Source organism: Clytia hemisphaerica, unplaced genomic scaffold (genome assembly GCF_902728285.1).
Source record: "Clytia hemisphaerica strain Z4C2 unplaced genomic scaffold, Clytia hemisphaerica genome assembly, whole genome shotgun sequence".
Classification (NCBI taxonomy): Eukaryota; Metazoa; Cnidaria; class Hydrozoa; order Leptothecata; family Clytiidae; genus Clytia; species Clytia hemisphaerica.
In genome coordinates, this window is record NW_027103414.1 from 673,815 (window position 1) to 699,777 (window position 25,963).

The window sequence follows — 25,963 nt, forward strand, 5'->3', positions numbered from 1 at the left end:
AAAATCTGAAAATCCTCAACCCCCCCCCCTGAATCCAGGGGGGGTGCCCACTATGTATATATAGCAATCTTGTTAAGTAGATGTTTTGTTTTGAGAGTTCTTGCAATAGTTTATCGTTCAACTTGGAGAAGGATTTGGAAAGTTTGTAAACATAGAATTTTTTTCATAACAATTATTTGGGGGGGGGGTCGGAATTAGGCAGGGCTGTCAGATTTAGGACCACTCACGGCACTTCCCAAAACCAGAGACCAAAACAAATTATCTTCCAAGATTATGGCGCGCTTTTGGATCTATTGTTAAGGCCACGGTTTGTGTAAACCGCAGGTTACAGGTTACAGGTTAAAGGTCAGTGATGACAGGTTGACTCTAATCAATGTCATTGCAGAGGAAAATGTTTGGAAAACACAAAGAATTATCAAAAACATAATTCTCAAGCAATTTCATCCATATAAAACAATTTCAAACATCAAAATCTAACCATGTGCTTTTATCGATCTTTCGCAGTTTCCGCCGTGTATAACGCAGACCAGAAAATATTTGATACCATATTATACGTATAACAGGTATATTACATATTGTAAGGTTTATAATGTTATATGATGGTTACATATAATAAAACACATCACTCTAAAACTACCTTAACTCAGAGAACTCACAAGCTTCTGATTGGTGTAATTTTATATCCAGCCATATTGTTATCATCACATTCGGTATGCTAAATATTTTTCTCTTGTAAGACATATTTTGTGATTCTGTCAATATTGTTGTCAAAAATTGTCATTAAGTCATTAAAATAACAATTGAATGATTAACTAGTTTCATCCTTCTAAAACCACTCTCTTAGGGACCTCACAAGCTTCTGATTGGTGTCGTTTTATATCCATTCACACTATCAACATCACATTCTGTATTATAAATATTTTTCGTGTTTTTGTCTTTTCTTGTATCAGATTTTATGATTCTGTTAATATTTTTGTCAAAAATTGTAATTTAAAGACATTAAAATAACGAAAGCATCCACCGAAGGGGGACTTCAAAATATCTGTTCTGAAGGCACGTTCCAGCTGGATATGGCGGTCTGTTCTTAGCGAACTAAAGAAAAAAGTCTGCTGGAAAAAAGTGGTCTGTTCTACTGAAGATTGGGACCAGCTGGAAAAATATGGTCTGTTCTACTGAAGATTTGGACCAGATGGAAAAATATGATCTGCTCTACTGAATATTGGGACCAGCCGGAAAAATATGATCTGTTCTTATGAGAAAAATAGTTTGATATCTTATATTTATAAAAATAAGGTGTCTAAGAATTTCCTATCTGTTCTGAGGGAATTTCAAAAAAGTCCTGAATGTGGTTGCCTGGAGTGGCAGCTGAAAATTCTCCATCTGTTCTACAAAACATCTGGAAATAGTGGATCTGTTCGAACTGTTAGCTGGAAATTAAGTTTCTGTTCTTAAAAGTCCTTCAATGTCAAGCTGGAATTTAGCGATCTGTTCTTATTAGATTTTGTCAGCCCTGGTAGATAAGAACAGTTAACTCGCGTAAAATCAATCGCCTCGTAATTTCGTATCTGTTCTGAAAGTTTTTTTTACCTCCTAGCTGGAAAAATATAACTGTTCTGAAGTAAAAATTTCTCCCTTGGAAAACGAGGAACTGTTCTTAATTTTGTGGAAATCCTTCCAGCTGGCAAATCAGAACAGATATTTGCAAATTTTAGGTCGGTGGCTGCTTCTGAAATAATAACTGAATAATTAATTAGTTCCATCCTTCTAAAACCACTCTCTTAGACTCTCTTAGGGACCTTGCAAGCTTCTGTTTGGTGCCATTTTTTATCCATTCACACCATCCACATCACATTTTGCATGATAAATATTTTTCGTGCTTTTGTCTTGTTAGGCATCATATTTTATGATCTTGTCATTATTTTTGTAAGTAAGTGTCACTAGGTTGTTATTCTATTCAATTGTCATTTTATAATATCTAAATAACATGTATTACTTTTTTGTAATTTAATGCGTTATGTATCGATATTATGTTATGTATATGTTATGATCTTATTATCTTATTTCCGGTCTGTGTCCTGTGACCTGTAACCTGCGACCTGTAACATGCGGTTTACACCGCAGGCCATCGTTAAGGCCATCTAAAATGGGGGAAAGAGTTGCGGAAAGACAGAGGCACTCGCTGCTTCGAGGGTGGTAACGCCAAAACGCCCAATATGATCTTCCAACAGAAGGCAAGTTAGTTTTCGCACTCCACCGCAGCGCACAACGAAGTGTGTTTCAATGAATATCATCAGGGTTCGAATTATAAATTTTAGGCCCCCACCCCCACCTCTTTACGTCAAATCAAAGTGGAAAAATTATCAAAAAATCTATGAAACTCTAAATTTTCTCCTTCACTTTCATCGTTGTTTCGTCAGCCATCTTTAATCTCGCTACGGCTTGCTCAGTTTACATTTTAAAAATAATTGAGATAATTTCTAAACTTTTTTTGCAAAGTTGCGGGAATTGATTATCTCTGTAATCATAATCAACAGAATACCGGGACTGTCTAAACAAAAGGAACACAAGACATAAACATTGGGCTGTTTGTTTTTGTTAAATTGTTCTATAAAACAGCGAAGTAAAATATAAAAGGAGGACAAGAAATATGGAAAGTAACATTTGTCACAAACAAATGTCTCAAAAATCAATATTTCTTGTGAAACTTCTTAGCGTCACAGACTCTAACCCCCAACCCTTTCGTGTCAATTTGACGTTAGTCGTGGGAAGAATCTATATGTGAGTGACCCCTTATACGAATCCTTGTTTATCAGAATTTAAAAAGTTTACCCCGCATGCAGCCTGAGAAGTACTAGGAAAATCAGGAAAGGTGCATAGGCAAGTGTACCATCCCGTGTCCACGGTGTTTTTATATTTTGAAAAAGCTTTCCGAACTTTGCATTATCTTTTCGGTCAGCGAAGAAGAGTTTGGTACACTACAGGCTAACAGGCAAGAGAACTTCACCCATGAAGCAGATCGAACACAATCGAAGCTAAAATTCAATCGAAAAGAATCAACAATCAATCTAAAATCGAACATATTCAACAATCGATCGAATCAATTGAACATAATTGACGATCAATTGAATCATTCAAATGTATTTGACGTTCAATTGAATCCAGGGCTCGAATTATAGCTTCGCACTTCGCAAAATGCGAAGTGAATTTTAGATTTAGCGACCCAAAAAGATTTCCCAACTCAAAAATGCGAAGTTAAAAAATTATAAGAAAACGCCTATTTTGCTACACACATTTGTTTATCTATTGCTTTATAAACTTGCCACTTCGCTACTTTATTCATTCGTCTATCTATTGCTTTATCAACTTGTCAATTTGCTACTTCATTCACTCGTTTATCCATTGCTTTATCTAAAACTCGTTACTTCAAAACTTCACTATACTTTGCTTTGTATATAATCTCTTACTTCAAATCTAACTTCGCTTTTCTCGAGAAATGAATTGAAGATACTTTCGCATTTTCTTCCAAACAACATCGCAAAATACTAAAAATGTTTCGCAAACAGTGAAAAATTTAGCCTGCGGCGCTCCTCTGTTACCTCGCTTCGCTCGGAAAAATAGCGAAGCTCCTGAAATTTATAATTCGAACCCTGGAATCAATCAAATTTATTTGATTGTCAATTACACCAATCGAAATTTATTCAAACGCAATCGAATACAATCAAATATTACACAGGAATCGGCCGTTCGATTGAGATTTGATTGCGTTTGACAGTCAAATAGTAATTTTTTTTCGAAGTTGTTTGACTGACACTGCCTGGATAATGGTAGAAACATGAAATTTGACAAGTGGCTAGATGCGGCGCAGAACACTCAGCGTACGTAGCGCGTGGTGCGTGCGCCTCAGGTGTGGCTATAAAGGGGTGCAAAGGAAAACCCCCACACCCAGCAGGCAGTGGACCCACACACCTACTTTAATTCCTGTGGGTGGGTGGGTACCGTAGAATCGTCTAATATCGTTTTAGTTCAATTTGATAAACTGATAACAAGTTATGGGTACCATTATCCACAAATTTGGAAAAATTCAATGTTACTTCACTATATCCAACTTTTGGCAAGCATATCATCATTTAAAGCATGCTGTCGCTGTAACAAAGTTATCCAAGCCCTATGTCTTAGACTAACCAATGTTTGAATGGGTTTTATGTACAAACCTTATTTGATGGGTTATTGGATAACTAAAAAATGTCACAAAAACCTTGAAAATTGGACATTTTATTAATGAAAATGTCCTATCCTTTTATTTGCTTTGCTCATTTTTTTAAGGGTTTAAAAATTTATTTATTTCTCAATGGACATCGTGACCGACACAAAAATTTTCAGTCAGTCAAATGGTTTTTCTAGCTTATAAGGAGCCCTGAAGTTATTATTTATGTAATTCCAATTTTGGTCAGTCAGAAAGATTCGAATTACAGAGGGTATTTTATACTACTTTTCAGCTGAAGGGACCAATTATATTATTATCCGCCCTTATGAAAGCAAATTTAGAATCTTTTTGAATGAAAAGCTCTATACATAGACAGTAACTTTCCATTTTTCATTAAAAAAGGCTAATATTATGCAATCTTACGGACATGATTCCAAAGCGAATCTTTTGAAAAGTAATGCTTCAGCAACAGACGATGATGAAGAAGAAGTTTATTATAAAAAAGATGGATATCAATCAGCCTCTGCTCCAGATGAATTTCCAATACGTGGTCCAGTAAAGATAGAGTAAGGCTTTGTGTTTGTTTCTTTTATTTGGTCCATCTCTGCTGTATTAAATCTTAATTTAAAATTGAATTAAAAACTTTTTGACTCTGGTTGTGGTCTTTTTAAATGCAACCTGTTGTGGTCTTCAAAATAATATCTACTATATTATTTTAAGGAGTGATGACCAAGCTGTCTAAGGTGCCACAAAAAGGGGGTTCTTGTTTCGAGTATCTACTCTTTACGATGTTACATTAAATTTATAGATAGCCAAGTCAGATGGCTGTAGACCCTGTGACAATAATTGACTGCCTTTTACTAGGCTATCCATGTAAATTATCTATCTGTCTGTCTATACAATCAAATTCAAATACTTTTTTTACAGATGCCGTCAAAGCTTTACAGATTGCTCCAACGTCTTTAAAGCTTTCATTGGGTCAGCTGTTATTGGATTACCATTTGCTGTATCTCAAGCTGGCATTGGGGTAAAGCTTTTAATAACAAAGTGGATTTTCATGACACTGAAATTATATTTTCACCACTTCTCAGTATTCCACAGGCTTTAGAGGGAGTAGGATTTCCATATGACCAGATTCTGCAGCCCTTTGAGTCTTTTCTGTCTGCTACCCAAATGTCGAGAGAACCAGGTTTTTCCAACATATTAAATTTACAAAATTGTTAAAGGGATAATCAGATGGGTTGAATCATTTGGCCTATAGTAAACCTTCTATGGTCCTGAGTAAAACCTCTAAATATGTATCTTTGTCTAATTATAGCCATAGGTCAAATTATAGCCATCAACAATAAAAAAAGCTAGGATTTGGTGTAATTCCAAGGTTGTCAGTGCAAAGTTTACATTGCCATGTTTCTGGACTAAATGTACATAATATGTACATAATATGATTATATACCTGTATATACTGCTCTACCACCCAAATCTCCTGAGTGAATATAGTTGGACAGAAATTCTTATTTCTTCACATATATTTCTTGGGAACTATTGATTTCTACTGGAAAAGCATTTCTTGCAAGCTTGCTTCATATTTTTGTATTTTAAACAGTTGCCAAGTTTCAAAATTCTGAATGCATGACAAGATGCAAGCAAAGCGACCGCAGAATTGAACTTAGGATTTTAGGAGGCAGAGCCTCTTGAGAAAATTTTTCAACATTGATTGGATGGGAAATTGCAAACACACATCTAATACTTAACTTTTTTTTATCATCAGTCAATCATTTTCCTCACGTTATTTTTTGTAGTTTGTCGTTTTTGCATGACTTTGAGTGTAATTCCAAATGAATTTGTGAAAATGCAAGATGCAGGCGTACAGCGGGACAGAAGGCCGATCTGTGTATGTGTCTCACAGACACTTGGTAACTATGTTATTTATTTTATTTTATTTTATAGCTGACCATTATTGGTATTGCAATCATAGGAGTCATCACTGATCATTGCTGTAATAAAATCGTCAAATGTAAACAAATGGTCATCGCAAACATACAGCAAGAACGACAAACACAAGGTGTTGATGCACAATCTATTGACGAAGAAAGTAAAGCGCTTGGACGGACATTATCCTTTGGTCAAATTGGGAAAGCATGTTTAGGGAAACCTGGTGTGCTCATTGTCAATACTTCCATTATGGTAACTCAGTTTGGTTTCACCATTGGTTATTTTATCTTTATGGGAAACACACTTAGATCTATACTCAAATATTGGCTGGTCCCAGATGCTATACCTTTTCATAATACAACTCTGCCAACGAATTCAACTCCACAAACAACTTTTTCACCTAATTTAACTACCACCATGCTACCAATTGCCACTTCACTGAATGTATCCACACCAACAACTACACCAAGTAACTTGACCAACTTCTACCCAACCGTCGATTTAGGAGTCGTCAATTCGACAACCATTTTAGATTTCTTACATCACCACATCACCAATCTTCACCATGTCGTTACCACAGCTGTTAAAAATCCATGGAGTCCTTCAAACTTGATTAAGAATTCAACAGTGACTTTTGGTGTCTTGATTTTGTTCCCATTACCGCTTTTAATTGGAATTGCTTTTGTCAGAAACTTACGTAAACTTGGACCAATCAGCGTAATTGCAAATATCTCAGTTACTGGAGGTGCAGCGGCTACAGTCATCTATATGTTTGCAAGTAAGTTTTGTGGCTTTAGTAAAAGAATCTACAGTTGACCCACTCTAATTCGATCTTCAAGGAACAAAGAATTTTCTTCGAATTAAAGAAATATTCGTATTACAGAGAGTAATTTAAACCACTTTCAAGCTGAAAGAACCAATAATTTAGTTCGAATTATAGAAAGATTCGAATAATGGAGGTTCGAATTAGAGAGAGTTGACTGTATATTTGTTATTTTCTTCTATCGTCTGCTCAAAAATACTTCAAATAGTGATAACAGCATGAAATTTGGCACAGATGACCCTAAGAAGCTCTAAAACTTATTTTCAAACAGTAACACTATAAATTTTGCCACCTGGCCAACTGCCAGAAAGGTTTATGATGACACCATCAAAAAAACTTTCAACCTTCACAACGTTTGATAGGAACATTTTCAAGCGGGGGGTCGGTAGTAAAATCTCAGACATAATGACGTTTACTACGGCGGTGGTGTGACGAAAAATCGAAAAAAAATTGTACTATCCAGGGTAGTTTAATACCGAAATGGGTGGTATCTATGTGTTAAATGTTGAAAAAATTTTACTACCTGGGTAGTTAAAACTGGTAAAATTAGCAAATTTTAGCACTAAGTGAAAAATGTGTCACAGGGTAGTAAAATACCTCTTCGAAGAGTCTATGTGGTGGTATGTAAAAATTCGTAAAAATCCTTTTACTACTCATATATGTCTGAGATTTTACTACCGGCCCCCCTCCTGTTTCAAGGCATGTTTTTTACCTCAATTTTCATCAGAACTTCGTGATCTTTTCGCTGGGACTACCAGGTTTTAAATATTCTCAAAAAATATATTTTTGCTAAGCCACCTGATGACGTCTTCAGGAAGGTGGCAAGGTGATAAAATTTGGTGTTACTGTTTGAAATTAAGTTTTAGACCCTCTTAGGATCATCTGTGCCAAGTTTCATACTTTTATCACCATCTAAAGTATTCTTTACAGTTTTATGTGCTAACAGACCTCACTATATAGTTGTATACATGATTTGTAATTCATTCAAGATCTGTAAACAAAATTTTTGTTTCCTTCTGACCTACTTATGACTATTTAAAAAATGGTCCTTAAGGCCGGTCTCCACTTGCGCGCGCTTCGATCGCACTTTTTCGAGCAAAGCTTCCACGCTATTGGTCAAAAGAAGAATGAAGCAACTCCATTGGCGCGAACTGACGTAACGGTTAAAAAAAGTTGAAATGTGTTCAACTTTTTTTTCAAGCGCGCGCTACATTTTTATGACGTAATCTTTTTTCCAAGCAAAAAGGATTGAAGCCAAAAAGTGCGATTGCAGCGCGCGCAAGTGGAGACCGGCCTTTAGTCTCCAACAACTTTACTGAGAATTGTTGTCAAGTTTATTTTTGTTTCTTTCTGTACAGAAATGCCCGACCTTCGAGCTTCAGATCTGCATTGGTTCAAGTTTTCCACCTTTCCTGTATTCTTTGGCCAAGTGACCAGTGCTTTTGAAGGGATTGGCACGGTAAGCTTTTTTAACTCTGTGTCCGGAAAAATTTTGTTAGCTTTTGTCTATAAACAACTGATAGACCTTTTCATAAATTACGTCACGAACATCACTTGCCTCGTTTTGAAATTATTGCCATGGTGATCAACTAAATTAACTCTTATTAAACTACTTCCTATTCATAAAAGAATCTATTTAATGTCTCAAGAGACATAATCACCATGATAATCGTTTGAATACGAGGCAAGTGATGTTTGTGACGTAATTTATGAAAAGGTCTATTGTTTTTACATGTATAGAATTTTTCTTATACAAAATTGTATTTCGACCTTTTTTGGATAAAATAATTATCCAAAAACTTTATTTAGGAAGATAAAGGATATTGTGAATTTTTTACTATTTTCCCTAAAATCACCTGGAGATGGTATACCTTAGTACCCATCCGGAGGGGGGGGGGGCACTCGATTCAAAAACGACCGTGAGTGTGGTCCAAAATTAGGCCTTGGGAATCGAGAAAATTTAGCCAAATTTGAGTAAGTCTGGGTGAAAAACCGATCCTTACGGAGTATTTTCTTAAAAGTTTTTAAAGGCTTTATACGGTCAGAGTGCAATTTCTTTATCTTTGTTCATTTCAAGCCTTACAATGCACTTTTGAAAACTTGGAAAAAGGACCCTTAAGGGCCGCACGTACGGTAGGTAGTTTACCTTGAGTGCCCCCCCCCCCCGGGTACCCAGCACCCACCAGTCAAGATAAAAGCGAAGACCCAGAACCGATATTATCTTATAACGTAAGATTCAAGTGATCATCAGCCAATGTTGTTTTTCTCATGCAAGTTTTCTCTAATCTTTCAGGTGATTCCGATTGAAGGAAGTATGGCCGAGAATCGTTCCAAATATCCTGCTTTTCTGCACATATCACTTGTTTTCTTGTGTTTTATCCTCAGTGGTTTCGGTATTACTGGTTATCTGCGCTTCGGTGAAAAGACTTGCCAGATTGTCACACAGGTAATTTACGAATCATCAAGTTATAAGTTCTATGGTTCTAGATACTATAAGCTCTGTGATTCTATTTATGAAATCATAAGGTCTATGGTTCTAGATTGCGTATTTTTGTGCATTCGAAGATAGAGAGAAAATTAGTTTTCCTCGCTCTTGCCCTTCTTAACGGATTAGCGCTTTCGGTGGTCCTGCTTGCAAGGTCGAAACAGAACTAAAACACCAATCCATAACAAAAATAACTGTGCATTTTCTTTTCTGGGGGGGGGGCTGGGAAAGAGAGAAGTTACTTTTATGTCTTTGATTATTAGAATCTTGGTAGATTTCTCCATTCTTGGCCAAATGCAGCGATTCATTTTGTTTTGTTTTGTTTTGTTTTGGCCGTTAACGAAATATAGATCGACCTTAATTTCACTCCCCTAAATTCATAATATTCTTAACTGCCATGGAAAACTCCAACTCCAACACCTCCAACGCTATTTGAAAGTTATTGACGATATGCACTTTTCTTGAGATTTCTATTTCTATTTGGTTGAGTTGCAGGTGACTTTGAGACCTATTTTTGCAACTATATACGCTTTCAATGACCGCCTAGTCAGCACTTTGGACTGACTACCCAATTCCCCTCACATGGCATGGGTTGACCCGGGTGAAGGTTCATTCACTTGCCAAGTGAACCGCTGCGAGTGGGAATTGAACCTCAGTCTCCTGTGCAGCAACCAAGGTCAATGACCACTATACCACAACGAGACGTATGCCTTTTTTCTTCCCTTCACTTTTTTGGAATGATACAATTAAATTCATATTGATTTACTCTGTTTATGAACGAAACGCGTTTTTTTTTGCACCTTGATTGGAGTCAAATATACGAATATCGCATTTCATTATTTTCATCATAGAACTTACGTGGAGATATGGCAATCATCTTACAGATATTTCTTTTCATTGGCGTTTTGTTTACCTACCCTTTACAAATCTATCCCAACATTCAAATTGTTGAACATTTATTCGTCAAATTCCGTCGGTGGAGAATCGGTCGTCAGCGGAGGTACGAGGTTATGCGCCGCGCGGCCGAAAATGAATCACTTCTCGATAGTACAGAAGATAAACCAATCGAAGTCAAAAACGTAAAGGTATCAAGCTTTTCTTCTTTGTAGTACTGGAAGAATTCTAATTTCGGCAAACGCCCGTGCGTGTGAATTTACAATATACGGGTCCCACACTGGGGCCTTGGGGCATTTTGACCATCGCGAATTAACCATTGACAACTTTAGAGGTAAAGAAACCATCACGATTTTGGGAAAAACTTCAAATTAATTTTAGACTAGTAAACTAGTCGGTAATTACTTATAACCTTATAATAAAACTGTCAATCAAATAATGTAAACATTAATTAAATATTCAGCGCGCGTGAGAGAAAAGGAAAATAACCGACTAGAAGCTACGTCCAACGCCTTTTTTTCTTCACCTAAAATCGTAAGGAGAGACATACAGATTTCTGTATGTCTGACCCGTGCGGGATTGCATTTATTTTTCTTTCTGTTTATTGCGTTTTTAGAAATCAGATCAAATCAAATCAAATCATTAGAAATGCTCATTTATTTATATGTTCCCATGTTCAATGTTACTATGAAATATAATTTAGTCAAAAAAGTTGAATGGATTCTCAAAAACCTAAAAAAAGTTGTAAAATTTAAACAACGTTTTTTGAGGGAAGTAGCTTCTACTTTAATCGGATTAATTTTCGCGAGATTAAATTTCGCGATTTCGCGAATTTTTGCCATTTTCGCGAAATTAAAACTCGCGAAAATGCGTGAGATTCCTGACTCGCGAAATTTAATCCACCAAAAAACTTTTAAAATCGTATTTTCGGGGGAGAAACTAGTTCCAAGTCTCCATTTATGGCAAAAAAATGCTATTTTTCAGCTGTTTTCTGGCTTATTCGCGAAATTAAATCCATGCGAAAATTTTCAAAACTCTGTCTCGCGAAATTAAATCCAGAAAATTTCGCGATTTTTTTAGCTCGCGAAATTTAATCTCGCGAAATTTAATCCGGTTAAAGCACCCCTTCGATTCTTTTTATTTGAAGCTTGATTTTTTGTATATGGGTCTGTTTTCAACGACTAGTTTACTAGTCTAAATTAATTTCAGTCTCGATTAAAATTGCGTTAGAATAGAATTAGTACTAGTTTGGTTTTGTTTTGAGGCTTGTTGAGATAGATTACATCTATCAACCCTCAAAACGTGAGAAGAATGGTTTTACCAGAACGTCATGGCGTATTTATGTAACCTTTGTGGTCGATATATTCACTTGTCTCAACGATTGCTGTTGCACTTTCTTGATTTTGACTTACTTGACTTATCGGCGTAACTCTCTGATGATCCCTACGCTATTTGTTGTGTCAGTCCAGATGAGATGGAGTTTATATAAGATACTTTAGTAATTGATCATTTGAAGTAATAATAATGACGCGTTCTTTAGAAAAAGTAACAAAATTTTTTTATTACTGGTTAACGACCAACCAAATCAAATAAGAGCTTTTAAAAACTCCATCTCGTCCCTGTCAGTCAGCCTCTTTTACACATCCCTCCCTTCGCAACTATCTCAGCCTTTGGAATTGGAAGATCAAATTTGATCGCTTCTTTGTTTTATTTACAATGAATTAACAAATGTCAATATACTTTCATCTTTTTAGCTCAAGAAATGGGAAGGAAACATCATTCGTGCTGTTCTCGTCGCCTTCACGGCCGCCTGTGCGCTCGCGTTTCGCTCCCAGTTCGCTTACATCGCTGCTCTAACTGGATCCATTGGCTCGTCATTATTATCCTATATCCTACCATGTATGTTTGATTTGGCGCTTCGTAAACGTAAGATGTCAACTGGTGCCAAAATTGTTAATATTTTCTTGATTGTGTTTGGTGTGGTACTTGGTTTAATGGGTATGGTTGTAACGCTAATGGAGATCGCAGAATCCTTTGAGAAAGGACATCAAGTTCATTGTTAATCTCATTCCCTTTGTGATGGGAGGTGTACCTAACTGATACTTTAATGGGATAAAATTTCGCGGGGATTAAATTTCGCGGATTTCGTGAAAATCCGCGAAATTAAGTCCCAATGGAAATTTGGAAGGGCCTCATCCGCGAAATATTTATAAACAAAACTCAAAATATGTCAAATAAATACTATTTGAATGGTTACTTGCATCAAAGAGGTGCATATAATGTGTATTTCAATAACCAATATGCATGATTTGATAGTGAAAGTCACAAAATCGAGAAAATATTGTCTCCCAATAGTGCCACCCGCGAAATTAAGTCCCCGCGAAATTTTTGAATTTCGCGGATAGGCCCAACCGCGAAATTTAATCCCCGCGAAAGTTTATCCCATTAAAGTACACCAAGATATTATGAGCGCTAGATCGACATTATGTTCACGATCCTGTCATTTGAGGGTGTCATCGACGTTTCTAAGGCCATGTTCAAACGTTAACAGTTTCGCATCACTCCGGTATGGTGTTTGTTACGGTTAGGGAGTGTTCATACTCTTTTCGGAACGTTTCAGAGCAATGAAACGGAACAGTCCCGTTCCAATGAAAAAAATAGCGAGTTTATGTATTTGCTCTTTTGAGGACGGTGGAGATTGACTGAAGCGGTTTGGAATAACCCGCACTTCTGACCCGCAAAAATTGAGGACAGTAAAAGTGCTGATTTACCCTCGTTCTCAGTTAATCAGGATCTAATCAAATTAGAACCTTACCGTCTCCGTCACAGAAAAATACACATACATAAGAGTTTATGTACTGGAGCAAAACCGCCCTAGATCTGGCTTTGTAACGTCTTCTTTTTTTTTTAACGCTTCGAAATTTGACTTTCACACAGTGGGTGGGGACGTTTCGTTTCGGAACGATGTGGAATCACAACGTTTGATCATGGCCTAATGTAATAAAACATTTGAACCTGGCCAGACAAGCTTAATTGTAAACATCACTTAAAAAGAGTTTTACGAAGTCTATGGAAAGAGGTTTAACAAGAATATTTCAGTTATTCTTCCTGTTCGGGCTTTTCCAGGAAAGATTTTGATATAGGGAGTGGATGGCAGGGATTTTCAGATAAAAAAAGCACTCGGAAATCCAGTCAATTTTTTAAAGTGCTACGGAAATTCCACTCAATTTTTTATTCAAACCCTTTGAGATTCCATAGAATTTTTCAAAATGATCGGAAGTTCCAGATTTGTTTGTATTGGAAATCCAGTAGGGTCAATTGCTTTTGTATTGAATGAAAATCCAGGAAATCCGCCGTCCTCCAACCTCCTGTACAGACATAAACTGGAAGAGCCCATTTGGAAACCTTTGTGCTCCCGAAGCTTGAAAACGAAACAGATATCAGTTTAGACATATACATTGATATTCTTTGATTCTGGTCACTGCAATTTGAGCTAAAAAATTTCCCCTCTCGTAATATTATAGGCATTATATATCTATAGAATTAATTCATATCTTGAAAACTGAAAATTTTTGGTAGAGAGATTCATTTCGTTTAGATTTAACTTCGTAAAGTTTGCAATTTGTAATTTATTTCCTAATATATTTTAATGACATGTACCGATGTAAGTGCCTTGAATTTATCATTTTTATCTAACTATTAACAAGTATTTTTTACGGGACAGACTTTTCCTGCTTTAGAACCTTAGAAAGGTTGAAGATTTCTCTCAGGCCCCTAGCCCCCTTCGGGTTTTAAACTAAAAGGTTTGGAAGATGGTATTTCTGACGTAGGCATCTATATTAGCCAATAAAATTATGACAAAAAATGAAAGATAACGTTTTTTTAGATTCTTTATATGTGATATGTTTTTAGTCAATTCTTTTTATGTTAATTTTTTTATATCGAATTTTTATTTTTTTAGATTGGATGTGTATGTTTTAGTGCATTTTTGAATTTTCTTGATTTTGTATCTATATCCCAGCTGGCACACAACGTTGTTTCAACGTTTATTTAGCGTTCACAACGTCCATATATAACGTTAGATGAACGTTGAAACAACGTTCTGTGCCAGCTGGGATGAATTTTGTTATTGTTTTTGTTAAATTACTTGTTTTTTACGTATTCAAATATTTGGACCCTTTGTAATATACCTTATCGGCCAAAACTTAGTCGACCTTAAGTTTAGTCGACCCTAATTTTAGTCACCTCGTCAAAATTTAGTCACTAAGGGCCGACTAATAATAAAATTTTAGTCGGCCCAAATTTTAGTCACCAAGCCAAAAATTAGTCACTTAGGGCCGACTAAGTTTTGACCGATAAGGTAAGTAATACAGCGTGTCCCAAAAAAATTGGACAAGCTTTTGTATAATGTACAATCCTCAAAATTCATCATCTGAACTGGGCATTGAAGATTGAAATTCTATGTTCAATTAAAGGTTTTGTTTTTAAATACCGTAAACGGCCATAACTTGCAACACGGACTTAACTTGCAACAGCTTTGTTTATTTACGTTTTCTCCACGTTGATTGCTTCGTTTTCTTTCATTTTTTCAGGGAATGTTCAAAATGGTAAACTACACGTTAATCAAGAAAAACAAGCCCGATTGAATAATTTGTTGCGAAGATGAAGATGAAAAAGTGAAAATAATTAGGTCACTCCAATAAACCCCCACGCTTGGGCGATTGACGTTCTTTTACGATGCGATTTCTAGAAAGTTCGAAAGAAGAAAGACGAGGCCTTGCTGGGTCGAAATCCGCAGCTAGTACAGTTTTTTGTTCTTCCGTATTCTTCGATTGAAGTTGCTAGATTACATTTCACAACGAAGAGACGTTTCGATGCATAAATTGGATAATTACCAATGCTTACATGTTAAATCAATCAACCATTGTATCTGAAGGATCTCAGCTGAAGTTCTGCCTCCTAATGTCCCATACGAAAACTAATCATGTTAATAACAAGACTGGTGTCATAAAAGTGCCTCAAAAGAAATCAATAAAATCATTCGTCGTTAAACTGTAATCATCAATTGTACGATCAGGGGGTCAAGGATTGTTCAAGTGCCTTTCTTTTATAAGAACAATTTAATTGAAATAAGTTCCACAATTCGTTGGATTTACGGAAAAATAATGACTAAAAGATAGGACGGATAAAAAAAAGCAACCCTTCAGGAATGAGGAGTAAATATCAGAGCCAATTTTGTAAGAGTATAAGAAATGCAAGAATAGGATACGAGCTTCAGAAAAGAAAAACACACCCTGTGCGTGCTAATTTTGAATTTTTCTTAAGAACTTTTTTAATCAAAAGTGATTATTTTTCCGTCGAACCTGTTCCGTATTTAGTTAAGATACAGGGGTGTAAAAGAAAGTATATGTAACACTGTATATGGACGTTTCGTCGATCGATATAGATTGTGAGACAGGGGTGTGCAAAGTCAACGTCAAATGAGCGTTATGAGTATTCTGATGAATATTCCGGTATCTCGTCAATGGGAACCAGAGAAGGAGTAGCGTATTAGATAATCATTTCTCAGTCTAAGAGTTGTCACTCTATGCGAACGCAGAACTCCAGGCAGACAGTGACGGGATACATGGTAAAAAGTAAATATCTGTTTTCTTCTCGAATTTTTACAAATCTCCTATATATAAATACGGTAAATCATGTCATGCCGAAACACCTGCCTCAAAGCCCCGGTGGATTTTTTCCCACAACGGGGTCAATAATTTCTATCAAAATCTTTATGGGGATAGGAATGCTATTGTTCAAAGCTTTAAATAATACACAATGAAGATGGTTTTGGAGTGCAATTTTTTACATTGGATGGATTTCGAATGGGGATGAAATCAAAATCAATTTTTTCCAAGTGGGCATTTGGGTATTTCTTCCAACGGGGACGATTTTTTTTGTATCTATTCAACGATTCAATGCAATAGTTAGATTCTGTAATATACAATGCTGGACAAAAGGTTTATAGACTTCTGCAATATTTGCAAAATACTTCAATATCGATCAAAAACAAGTTCCCAAGAGGCTCTTTCAAGTCTTTCAAAGTCACCCACTGCAGTCGCAGTCTAACCGCAAGGGCAAACCACAAGGGCTTGATTAACTGGCTTACACCAGTATCAAAACGCTGATTTTTTGCTTGTGGTTCCCTCAAAAGCAATTCAAAAGCAATGCAACAACTTCAAAAGTGTTTTTCTTAACTTCCATCCCCTTTCAGACACATTGAAGAGTCATTTTGCTCTATTTCTCATCATTTTTCACTGAAATTTCATTTGTCTACAACCTTTTGTCCGGCATTGTATTATACGTAAGATCGAAATCACTCTCTCTCCTCTCGCACCCCGGAAGTAAAGTTCAATAGCAAAACGATGAATGAATTTGGCATACTATGACGTGGATCGGGGATTCCAACGGTAGAAGACGAAAGACTTGAAACAAATAATATATTACTTAAACCGTTATTTAAACGTATAAGCTTTCCCGAGCCTATAATCTTCCTTGATTGTCTTCATTTTGTGTTTTATCACGACCAAAAAAATGTGTCAAACTTTAACTTTGAAAGAGCAAGGTGGTTTTTTTTGTGGAAACACGCAAATAGTGATACCCAATAATATTCGCTAAAGATTCTTCCCGGGAAAGTTTTTACGTTTTTAGTGTTCTATCCCTATGAAAGTATATATTATATATGATTGAATCTCTCCAGTCAAAAACATCTAGTACTATATTTCGATAAAAACTTTCCATTTTGTTAAGGGAAGACTTTTTGCCTTACAAATTTGGCGAATTCGGCAACATTTTTCACTCAAAAATTTTCATGGAAATCCATCTATACGCTATTTCCAAATTTTGAGTCCAATAAGATGGTAAACCACAATAAGGTACGGATGATGGTCCTTGATTTGTTACCGTGCGTAACCTGCTGTCGTAATCCCAACTTTTAATTCAATATTTTATTTCGTTTTCATCTCAGCATACTTTAATTTGATTAATTTTCGCGAGCTGTAATTTTGCGAGGCAAAAGATTCGTTTTTTTTGAATTGTTATATTCACAAATCGGCGATTGCAAAACAAAAGTTCTGCGAGTATTGAATTTCGCAACTCGGTTTTCTCTCGAAATTTAGCAAGATTTTATTTTCGTGAATGAAAGGCAAACATTTGCAAAAAGCGAAAAAATAAATTCGCGAAAATTAATCCAATTAAAGTAGACTTTATTTTGGTTTAATTGAGATAGGGGTGTAGAAGAATCATTCAACTCGTCGAAGGTACGAAATCCCAGATCTTCGTTACACAAAGCCTCTCCGCTTAGTAATGCCCCCGTCTTTCTATCGCTGTTTTTGCAAATGTTCCCTTATCGTCATAAAAAAGCCAAACCAATTATGAATTTGCATGTGTGAGAAATAATCGTAATTCACAAACTGATACGTCTTTGTCTACAACAACGCACTCCCTCGTTGCGCCATTTTTAATTATGCTATTAAAATTTGTTGAAATCAAATTTTTTTCATGTGATAGAGTTGGCGCGTGTTCAGTATGTTGTTGTTATGAAATTAGCACCGTTGCAAGTTGTGGACTTTGAAGAAAATTTTTTGGTCATCTTTGGATTAACGACGTTTTCGATTGAAGTTTCTGTTTGGATCAATGTATTGTAATCTAAAAAGGAATAAGGTAGAAGCTTATTTTGTGAAAGTTTCATTGCTATAACTTTTCTAGGTTAAAAGATATAGCATCGTTTAGTCAAAAAACGCTGTTTTTCGTTGCAAGTTATGGCCGTTTACGGTAAGAGTGATATCAATTTTAATTCACAAGCTTTTTCACATTGGATTGACACGTATGTGGAGCAAGATTGGTCAGAAAGAGGAAAAGAAAAACATTTTTTTGCTTATATCAGTATAATATAACAAAAGGCACACACTGCCCTTATATGAAATATGTGTCTGGTATGAAACGGGAACAGTTATGTAAAATAAAACCTTTAATAAATATTCTATTCTCAAGTTTTTGAGATTAAATTATTAAGTATACTACAATTAATTAAATTTAGCATAAAATATAAGGATTTTACTTAAAAATGTGTCCGTTTTTTCGGGACACAATGTTTTTGGGATTTTTTTTCCTGATTTATTTCAGTCTACTCTCCATTTGAACGTTCAGGACCAAGTTTTATGACAAAGTTCTACAGTTTAGATTGTAAGTAAGTTGAGTCCCTTGTTTTAGGTTTATTTAGACTTTTGTTTAAGTTTCGCAATTTGTTTCATATGTTTTATTTCTATAATATTGATTCAGAAAATAAATTAATTTTACATTATTTAACTTTAGACTTTGTGTTTTCCTTCATGTGTGCCTTCAGTAACGGTATTTGTTATTTGTCACTGCATCACTGCATCAAGATTTGTCAATATTTCTTCATTCATCAAATAGGCTATTCCAGAACAAATTTGAATATGGGGTAGGGGTTGGAGGATATCACATATTTTGGAAATTTACCCCCGGATATGAATTTTGGCCCCCGGACAACGGATCTCACCCCCGGACAAGCATCATTGACCCCCCGGACATTCAAAATCACCCCTAATCAGAGCAAGTTTGCCCCTAAAACGCATTAAAACAAGGCAAATTTTGCAGATTACAAAATATCCAATATATCCTCCAACCCCTATCTACAAAAGTTTTGTGGAAGAGCCCAATAAATGTTTCCGATGAAAACGAAAAGGTTTTTGATTTCTGAAAAGAGTCCATTTCAATCTTGTTCTGTTACAGCATAACTCTCATCATCACTCTTTCTTAAATCTGTTCTATTTACGAAAAGTCTCGATCACTAAGGGTCGAAAAAATAGAACAATTACAACTTTTTCTCCTTAAAAATAGAAATTTGGTCAAATGAGTCCCAATGGTTTAGCCTTCTTGAAATATTCTTAAGTAGTAGTACAGTAGTGATTCTTGAATCTTAAAAGGAGAGCAATAAGTTTTAGAATTTACAGTCAAAGCATACTTGTAATTTAGAAAAGAACAAGAGCCACAAAGATGTGGTTAAATATTTCCTCCAATAGCTCAGAGCATAGATTGTAGTCGCAGTCGAACCCCACAGATTATCCTAAAGCCCCAACTTAGTAACTTAAATTTATTAAAGCCTTTATATTAAGCAATATCCGATGCAAAACAAAATTTAACCATATTCCTGCTAAAAATTGTCTTTATTTCATAGACATGTTCACAGATGATATAAGTCTAAAAACTTGTTAAAAAATTGCATGCATTTACACCATCTACGTATTCTTTAGAATTATGTGTGATAATGTGTTGGCAAATGATAACCATTTTGACACAAAGAAAAATGTATTTTATTCAACTAATATTGTTTTTTACCTTCATTAAGGAAATAAAATCTTAGACAAAATCTTTTGCAAGTTGATATTATTCTAAGACTCATCTGAGTAAGAAAGTGCCAAAATATCTTGAGACTGTCTACTAAGGGACTAATATGGAAATATGGCAATATGAATTTGGGAGATATCGATAGGAGATATGTTGTACACATTAGTTTCATATGAAAAACTTCCTTGTCATCAATATTTTAAACCACCATATTATACCATCCACAAGTAAAAAGTTACTTAAAAATGGATCTCCTTCTTTACAGATTTTAGATTTCCAGTGCATAACATCTGTTACATTAGTATTTATGTGATAATATACCAAATTGTCAACCTTGAAATTGTCACATTTAGTTACAGTATTGCTGAATATTTACAACACTTTCCAGCAAACTTTTTTGTGAAATTTGTGTCTTGATAAACTAAACTCCATGACATTTTATCATTGACCATTAAATCACATCTTGGAACAATAGAGTTCCTTGGTTTAATTATTGCAAGAATGTTTATCTTTGTTCATATTCTCATTGTGTGCAACATTATCATTACATCATTGCCAGCAAGTTACATTGTATTGTCAGCTTTAGAGGTCGTCAAACTTTGTTGAATTTGTAATCCTGGCACCTGAATGTGAAAGGAAAGAAAAATTCAAAATTTCATAATGGGAAATAATCTCTTTACAGTAATCAATGCCAAATGTGTGGTCATTCGCTGAAATCTCCCAAAAAAAAAGGCTTTAAAAGGGTGGGACTCTGCTTGATGGTTTGACTTTGAGCTATGTTTGCCATGCATATAAACTGAGCCATTAAAGAAGTTTACGGGAACGTACAAAAAGGACCACAGGGTACGTACAATAAGGTACACTGGGAACATACAATAAGGTTCACGGGGAACATACAATAAGGTTCACGGGGAACATACAATAAGGTTCACGGGGAACATACAATAAGGTTCACGGGGAACATACAATAAGGTTCACGGGGAACATACAATAAGGTTCACAGGGAACGTACAATAAGGTACAAGGGGAACGTACAATAAGGTACAAGGGGAACGTACAATAAGGTACAAGGGGAACGTACAATAAGGTACAAGGGGAACGTACAATAAGGTACAAGGGGAACGTACAATAAGGTACACGAGGAACGTACAACAAGGTACACGAGGAACGTACAATAAGGTACACTGGGAACGTACAATAAGTTCACGGGGAACATACAATAAGCTTACTACTTACTTACTGCACGGTTTAACGTCCGTTGTTCCCAGCAGCTGGGGTTGGACGCAATAAGGTTCACGGGAAACATACAATAAGGTATACTGGGAACGTACAATAAGGTACGCTGGTAACATACAATAAGGTAGACGGGAACATAAAATAAGGTTCACGGGGAACGCACAATAAGGTACACAGGGAACCTACAGGGAACCTACAATAAGGTATATACACAGGGAACATACAATAAGGTACTGGGGAACGTACAATAAGGTACATGGGGTACGTACAATAATGTATACGGGGAACGGCACAATAAGGTACCGTAAACGGCCATAACTTGCAACACGGACTTAACTTGCAACAGCTTTGTTTATTTACGTTTTCTCCACGTTGATTGCTTCGTTTTCTTTCATTTTTTCAGGGAATGTTCAAAATGGTAAACTACACGTTAATCAAGAAAAACAAGCCCGATTGAATAATTTGTTGCGAAGATGAAGATGAAAAAGTGAAAATAATTAGGTCACTCCAATAAACCCCCACGCTTGGGCGATTGACGTTCTTTTACGATGCGATTTCTAGAAAGTTCGAAAGAAGAAAGACGAGGCCTTGCTGGGTCGAAATCCGCAGCTAGTACAGTTTTTTTGTTCTTCCGTATTCTTCGATTGAAGTTGCTAGATTACATTTCACAACGAAGAGACGTTTCGATGCATAAATTGGATAATTACCAATGCTTACATGTTAAATCAATCAACCATTGTATCTGAAGGATCTCAGCTGAAGTTCTGCCTCCTAATGTCCCATACGAAAACTAATCATGTTAATAACAAGACTGGTGTCATAAAAGTGCCTCAAAAGAAATCAATAAAATCATTCGTCGTTAAACTGTAATCATCAATTGTACGATCAGGGGGTCAAGGATTGTTCAAGTGCCTTTCTTTTATAAGAACAATTTAATTGAAATAAGTTCCACAATTCGTTGGATTTACGGAAAAATAATGACTAAAAGATAGGACGGATAAAAAAAAGCAACCCTTCAGGAATGAGGAGTAAATATCAGAGCCAATTTTGTAAGAGTATAAGAAATGCAAGAATAGGATACGAGCTTCAGAAAAGAAAAACACACCCTGTGCGTGCTAATTTTGAATTTTTCTTAAGAACTTTTTTAATCAAAAGTGATTATTTTTCCGTCGAACCTGTTCCGTATTTAGTTAAGATACAGGGGTGTAAAAGAAAGTATATGTAACACTGTATATGGACGTTTCGTCGATCGATATAGATTGTGAGACAGGGGTGTGCAAAGTCAACGTCAAATGAGCGTTATGAGTATTCTGATGAATATTCCGGTATCTCGTCAATGGGAACCAGAGAAGGAGTAGCGTATTAGATAATCATTTCTCAGTCTAAGAGTTGTCACTCTATGCGAACGCAGAACTCCAGGCAGACAGTGACGGGATACATGGTAAAAAGTAAATATCTGTTTTCTTCTCGAATTTTTACAAATCTCCTATATATAAATACGGTAAATCATGTCATGCCGAAACACCTGCCTCAAAGCCCCGGTGGATTTTTTCCCACAACGGGGTCAATAATTTCTATCAAAATCTTTATGGGGATAGGAATGCTATTGTTCAAAGCTTTAAATAATACACAATGAAGATGGTTTTGGAGTGCAATTTTTTACATTGGATGGATTTCGAATGGGGATGAAATCAAAATCAATTTTTTCCAAGTGGGCATTTGGGTATTTCTTCCAACGGGGACGATTTTTTTTGTATCTATTCAACGATTCAATGCAATAGTTAGATTCTGTAATATACAATGCTGGACAAAAGGTTTATAGACTTCTGCAATATTTGCAAAATACTTCAATATCGATCAAAAACAAGTTCCCAAGAGGCTCTTTCAAGTCTTTCAAAGTCACCCACTGCAGTCGCAGTCTAACCGCAAGGGCAAACCACAAGGGCTTGATTAACTGGCTTACACCAGTATCAAAACGCTGATTTTTTGCTTGTGGTTCCCTCAAAAGCAATTCAAAAGCAATGCAACAACTTCAAAAGTGTTTTTCTTAACTTCCATCCCCTTTCAGACACATTGAAGAGTCATTTTGCTCTATTTCTCATCATTTTTCACTGAAATTTCATTTGTCTACAACCTTTTGTCCGGCATTGTATTATACGTAAGATCGAAATCACTCTCTCTCCTCTCGCACCCCGGAAGTAAAGTTCAATAGCAAAACGATGAATGAATTTGGCATACTATGACGTGGATCGGGGATTCCAACGGTAGAAGACGAAAGACTTGAAACAAATAATATATTACTTAAACCGTTATTTAAACGTATAAGCTTTCCCGAGCCTATAATCTTCCTTGATTGTCTTCATTTTGTGTTTTATCACGACCAAAAAAATGTGTCAAACTTTAACTTTGAAAGAGCAAGGTGGTTTTTTTTGTGGAAACACGCAAATAGTGATACCCAATAATATTCGCTAAAGATTCTTCCCGGGAAAGTTTTTACGTTTTTAGTGTTCTATCCCTATGAAAGTATATATTATATATGATTGAATCTCTCCAGTCAAAAACATCTAGTACTATATTTCGATAAAAACTTTCCATTTTGTTAAGGGAAGACTTTTTGCCTTACAAATTTGGCGAATTCGGCAACATTTTTCACTCAAAAATTTTCATGGAAATCCATCTATACGCTATTTCCAAATTTTGAGTCCAATAAGATGGTAAACCACAATAAGGTACGGATGATGGTCCTTGATTTGTTACCGTGCGTAACCTGCTGTCGTAATCCCAACTTTTAATTCAATATTTTATTTCGTTTTCATCTCAGCATACTTTAATTTGATTAATTTTCGCGAGCTGTAATTTTGCGAGGCAAAAGATTCGTTTTTTTTGAATTGTTATATTCACAAATCGGCGATTGCAAAACAAAAGTTCTGCGAGTATTGAATTTCGCAACTCGGTTTTCTCTCGAAATTTAGCAAGATTTTATTTTCGTGAATGAAAGGCAAACATTTGCAAAAAGCGAAAAAATAAATTCGCGAAAATTAATCCAATTAAAGTAGACTTTATTTTGGTTTAATTGAGATAGGGGTGTAGAAGAATCATTCAACTCGTCGAAGGTACGAAATCCCAGATCTTCGTTACACAAAGCCTCTCCGCTTAGTAATGCCCCCGTCTTTCTATCGCTGTTTTTGCAAATGTTCCCTTATCGTCATAAAAAAGCCAAACCAATTATGAATTTGCATGTGTGAGAAATAATCGTAATTCACAAACTGATACGTCTTTTGTCTACAACAACGCACTCCCTCGTTGCGCCATTTTTTAATTATGCTATTAAAATTTGTTGAAATCAAATTTTTTTCATGTGATAGAGTTGGCGCGTGTTCAGTATGTTGTTGTTATGAAATTAGCACCGTTGCAAGTTGTGGACTTTGAAGAAAATTTTTTGGTCATCTTTGGATTAACGACGTTTTCGATTGAAGTTTCTGTTTGGATCAATGTATTGTAATCTAAAAAGGAATAAGGTAGAAGCTTATTTTGTGAAAGTTTCATTGCTATAACTTTTCTAGGTTAAAAGATATAGCATCGTTTAGTCAAAAAACGCTGTTTTTCGTTGCAAGTTATGGCCGTTTACGGTACCCAGAAACACACAAAAAGGACAAACGGAGAGCGTACAAAAGGTACCTTGAAAGCATTCAAAAAGGACCATGGGAAGTGTACAAAAAGGACCACACAAAACGTACCAGGACCATGCCGACGCACCGGACTTAACGAACACCGGACTTATTTTGTCCGGTGTAGCGAAAGGATACTTTTTGCCACCGGACAAATACACCAGTCAGTACGGTGCGTCGGCAGGGTCCTAACGTACCAAAGGATCCCAGAGAGCGCACACAAAAGATACAAGGGAGGGGAGCATACAAAAAGGTAAACAGGGAGTAAAAGCATCTATTATGATGATCTAGTTTTCTTTTTAGCATCTGGCATCAAGGCTAAAAATGGGGCACTGAGAAGAGTGCAAGCTTTTCCAAGTTTTGACCATTAATATCTAGACAATATATACACAATATATACATGAAATTTATGCTCACCTTCTTCTCAAGTCAAGATAGGAATGGATTGGATTTCCATGTGTTTCAGCTTCTTTCTCCACCCTTCTTCTTCTCCTTATGGGAAAAATAAATTCAGCACACACGAGAGAAACTCAGGCAGTCCTCTGAGCTTTACACACAATCATTTGTTTTATGAAAAGCCCAAAAAGCTGGTAAAAACCCCTGCCATATTTTGATAGAAGGATACTATTTTCTTCCCCACTAAATCTTCGCGACTATTTTTAGTCACGTGACTGAAGAGCCTAGTCATAATGTGCAGCACGAATAAAGAAAACATTAACATCGAAAATGGGCTCTTCCAGAAAAAGTCCGTACATGGGGGGTGGAGGATATAATGTCCAGGGGGTTCATGACTCGCTTTGTCCATGGGGTAGAAAACAATTGTCCAAGGGGTAGATATCATTTGTCCAGGGGGTAAATACCATTTGTCCAAGGGTATATTTTTTGCTGTCCATGGGTTGAATTAGACTAATTTGTCCTAGGGGTGTTGGGTGATATGTCCATGGGGAGAACATGAGGACATGGTTGTCCATGGGGAGACCTCTGGAGACCTTAGACCCGAGGACATGTTGCAGAGGACATGTTGTCCATGGGGGAGAGAACATATGTGTTGTCCATGGGGGAGACCTGACTGTTGGAGAGAATGTCCATGGGTCGGTCGTGTCATTTGTCCAGGGGTTGGAGAAGGGTCCTTGTCCTTGTTTGTCCATGGGGGAGAAATCAGGATGTTTTGTCCATGGGTATTGATAATATTGATAACGTATTATTATTATTATTATTATTACCTTATTACCTTAATGTCAGAAATTTTAGCGACCAGAAAAGTTCGCAAGTTAGACCATTCACAAATTTTTTCGTATTTAGTGGGATCT

General features: G+C 36.1%; 1 protein-coding gene and 1 long non-coding RNA gene across 2 annotated transcripts; one reads left to right on the top strand and one right to left on the bottom strand.

Moving 5' to 3' along the window:
• The first annotated feature begins 4,603 nt into the window (after positions 1-4,603).
• Positions 4,604-14,818, top strand: LOC136797501 (uncharacterized). Its single transcript, XM_067054078.1, has 7 exons — positions 4,604-4,770; positions 5,132-5,231; positions 6,152-6,914; positions 8,318-8,418; positions 9,253-9,405; positions 10,296-10,529; positions 12,093-14,818. Exons 1-7 carry the CDS (start codon positions 4,616-4,618, stop codon positions 12,399-12,401), a joined length of 1,815 nt encoding a protein of 604 aa, XP_066910179.1. The 5' UTR covers positions 4,604-4,615; the 3' UTR covers positions 12,402-14,818.
• Positions 14,819-19,911: 5,093 nt separating this feature from the next.
• Positions 19,912-25,285, bottom strand: LOC136797504 (uncharacterized). The gene is made up of 2 exons (XR_010845259.1): positions 25,071-25,285; positions 19,912-20,372 (listed from the first exon to the last, which is right to left on the bottom strand). It is a non-coding gene; the product is annotated as an uncharacterized lncRNA (long non-coding RNA).
• Between the last annotated feature and the right edge of the window lie 678 nt (positions 25,286-25,963).

Coding starts and splice junctions, on each gene's coding strand:
- LOC136797501 (XM_067054078.1), top strand. CDS start 4,616: ATGCAATCTTACGGACATGATTCCAAAGCGAATCTTTTGAAAAGTAAT. Junction 5,232..6,151: donor TATCTCAAGCTGGCATTGGG/GTAAAGCTTTTA, acceptor TTTATTTTATAG/CTGACCATTATTGGTATTGC. Junction 10,530..12,092: donor TCGAAGTCAAAAACGTAAAG/GTATCAAGCTTT, acceptor TCATCTTTTTAG/CTCAAGAAATGGGAAGGAAA.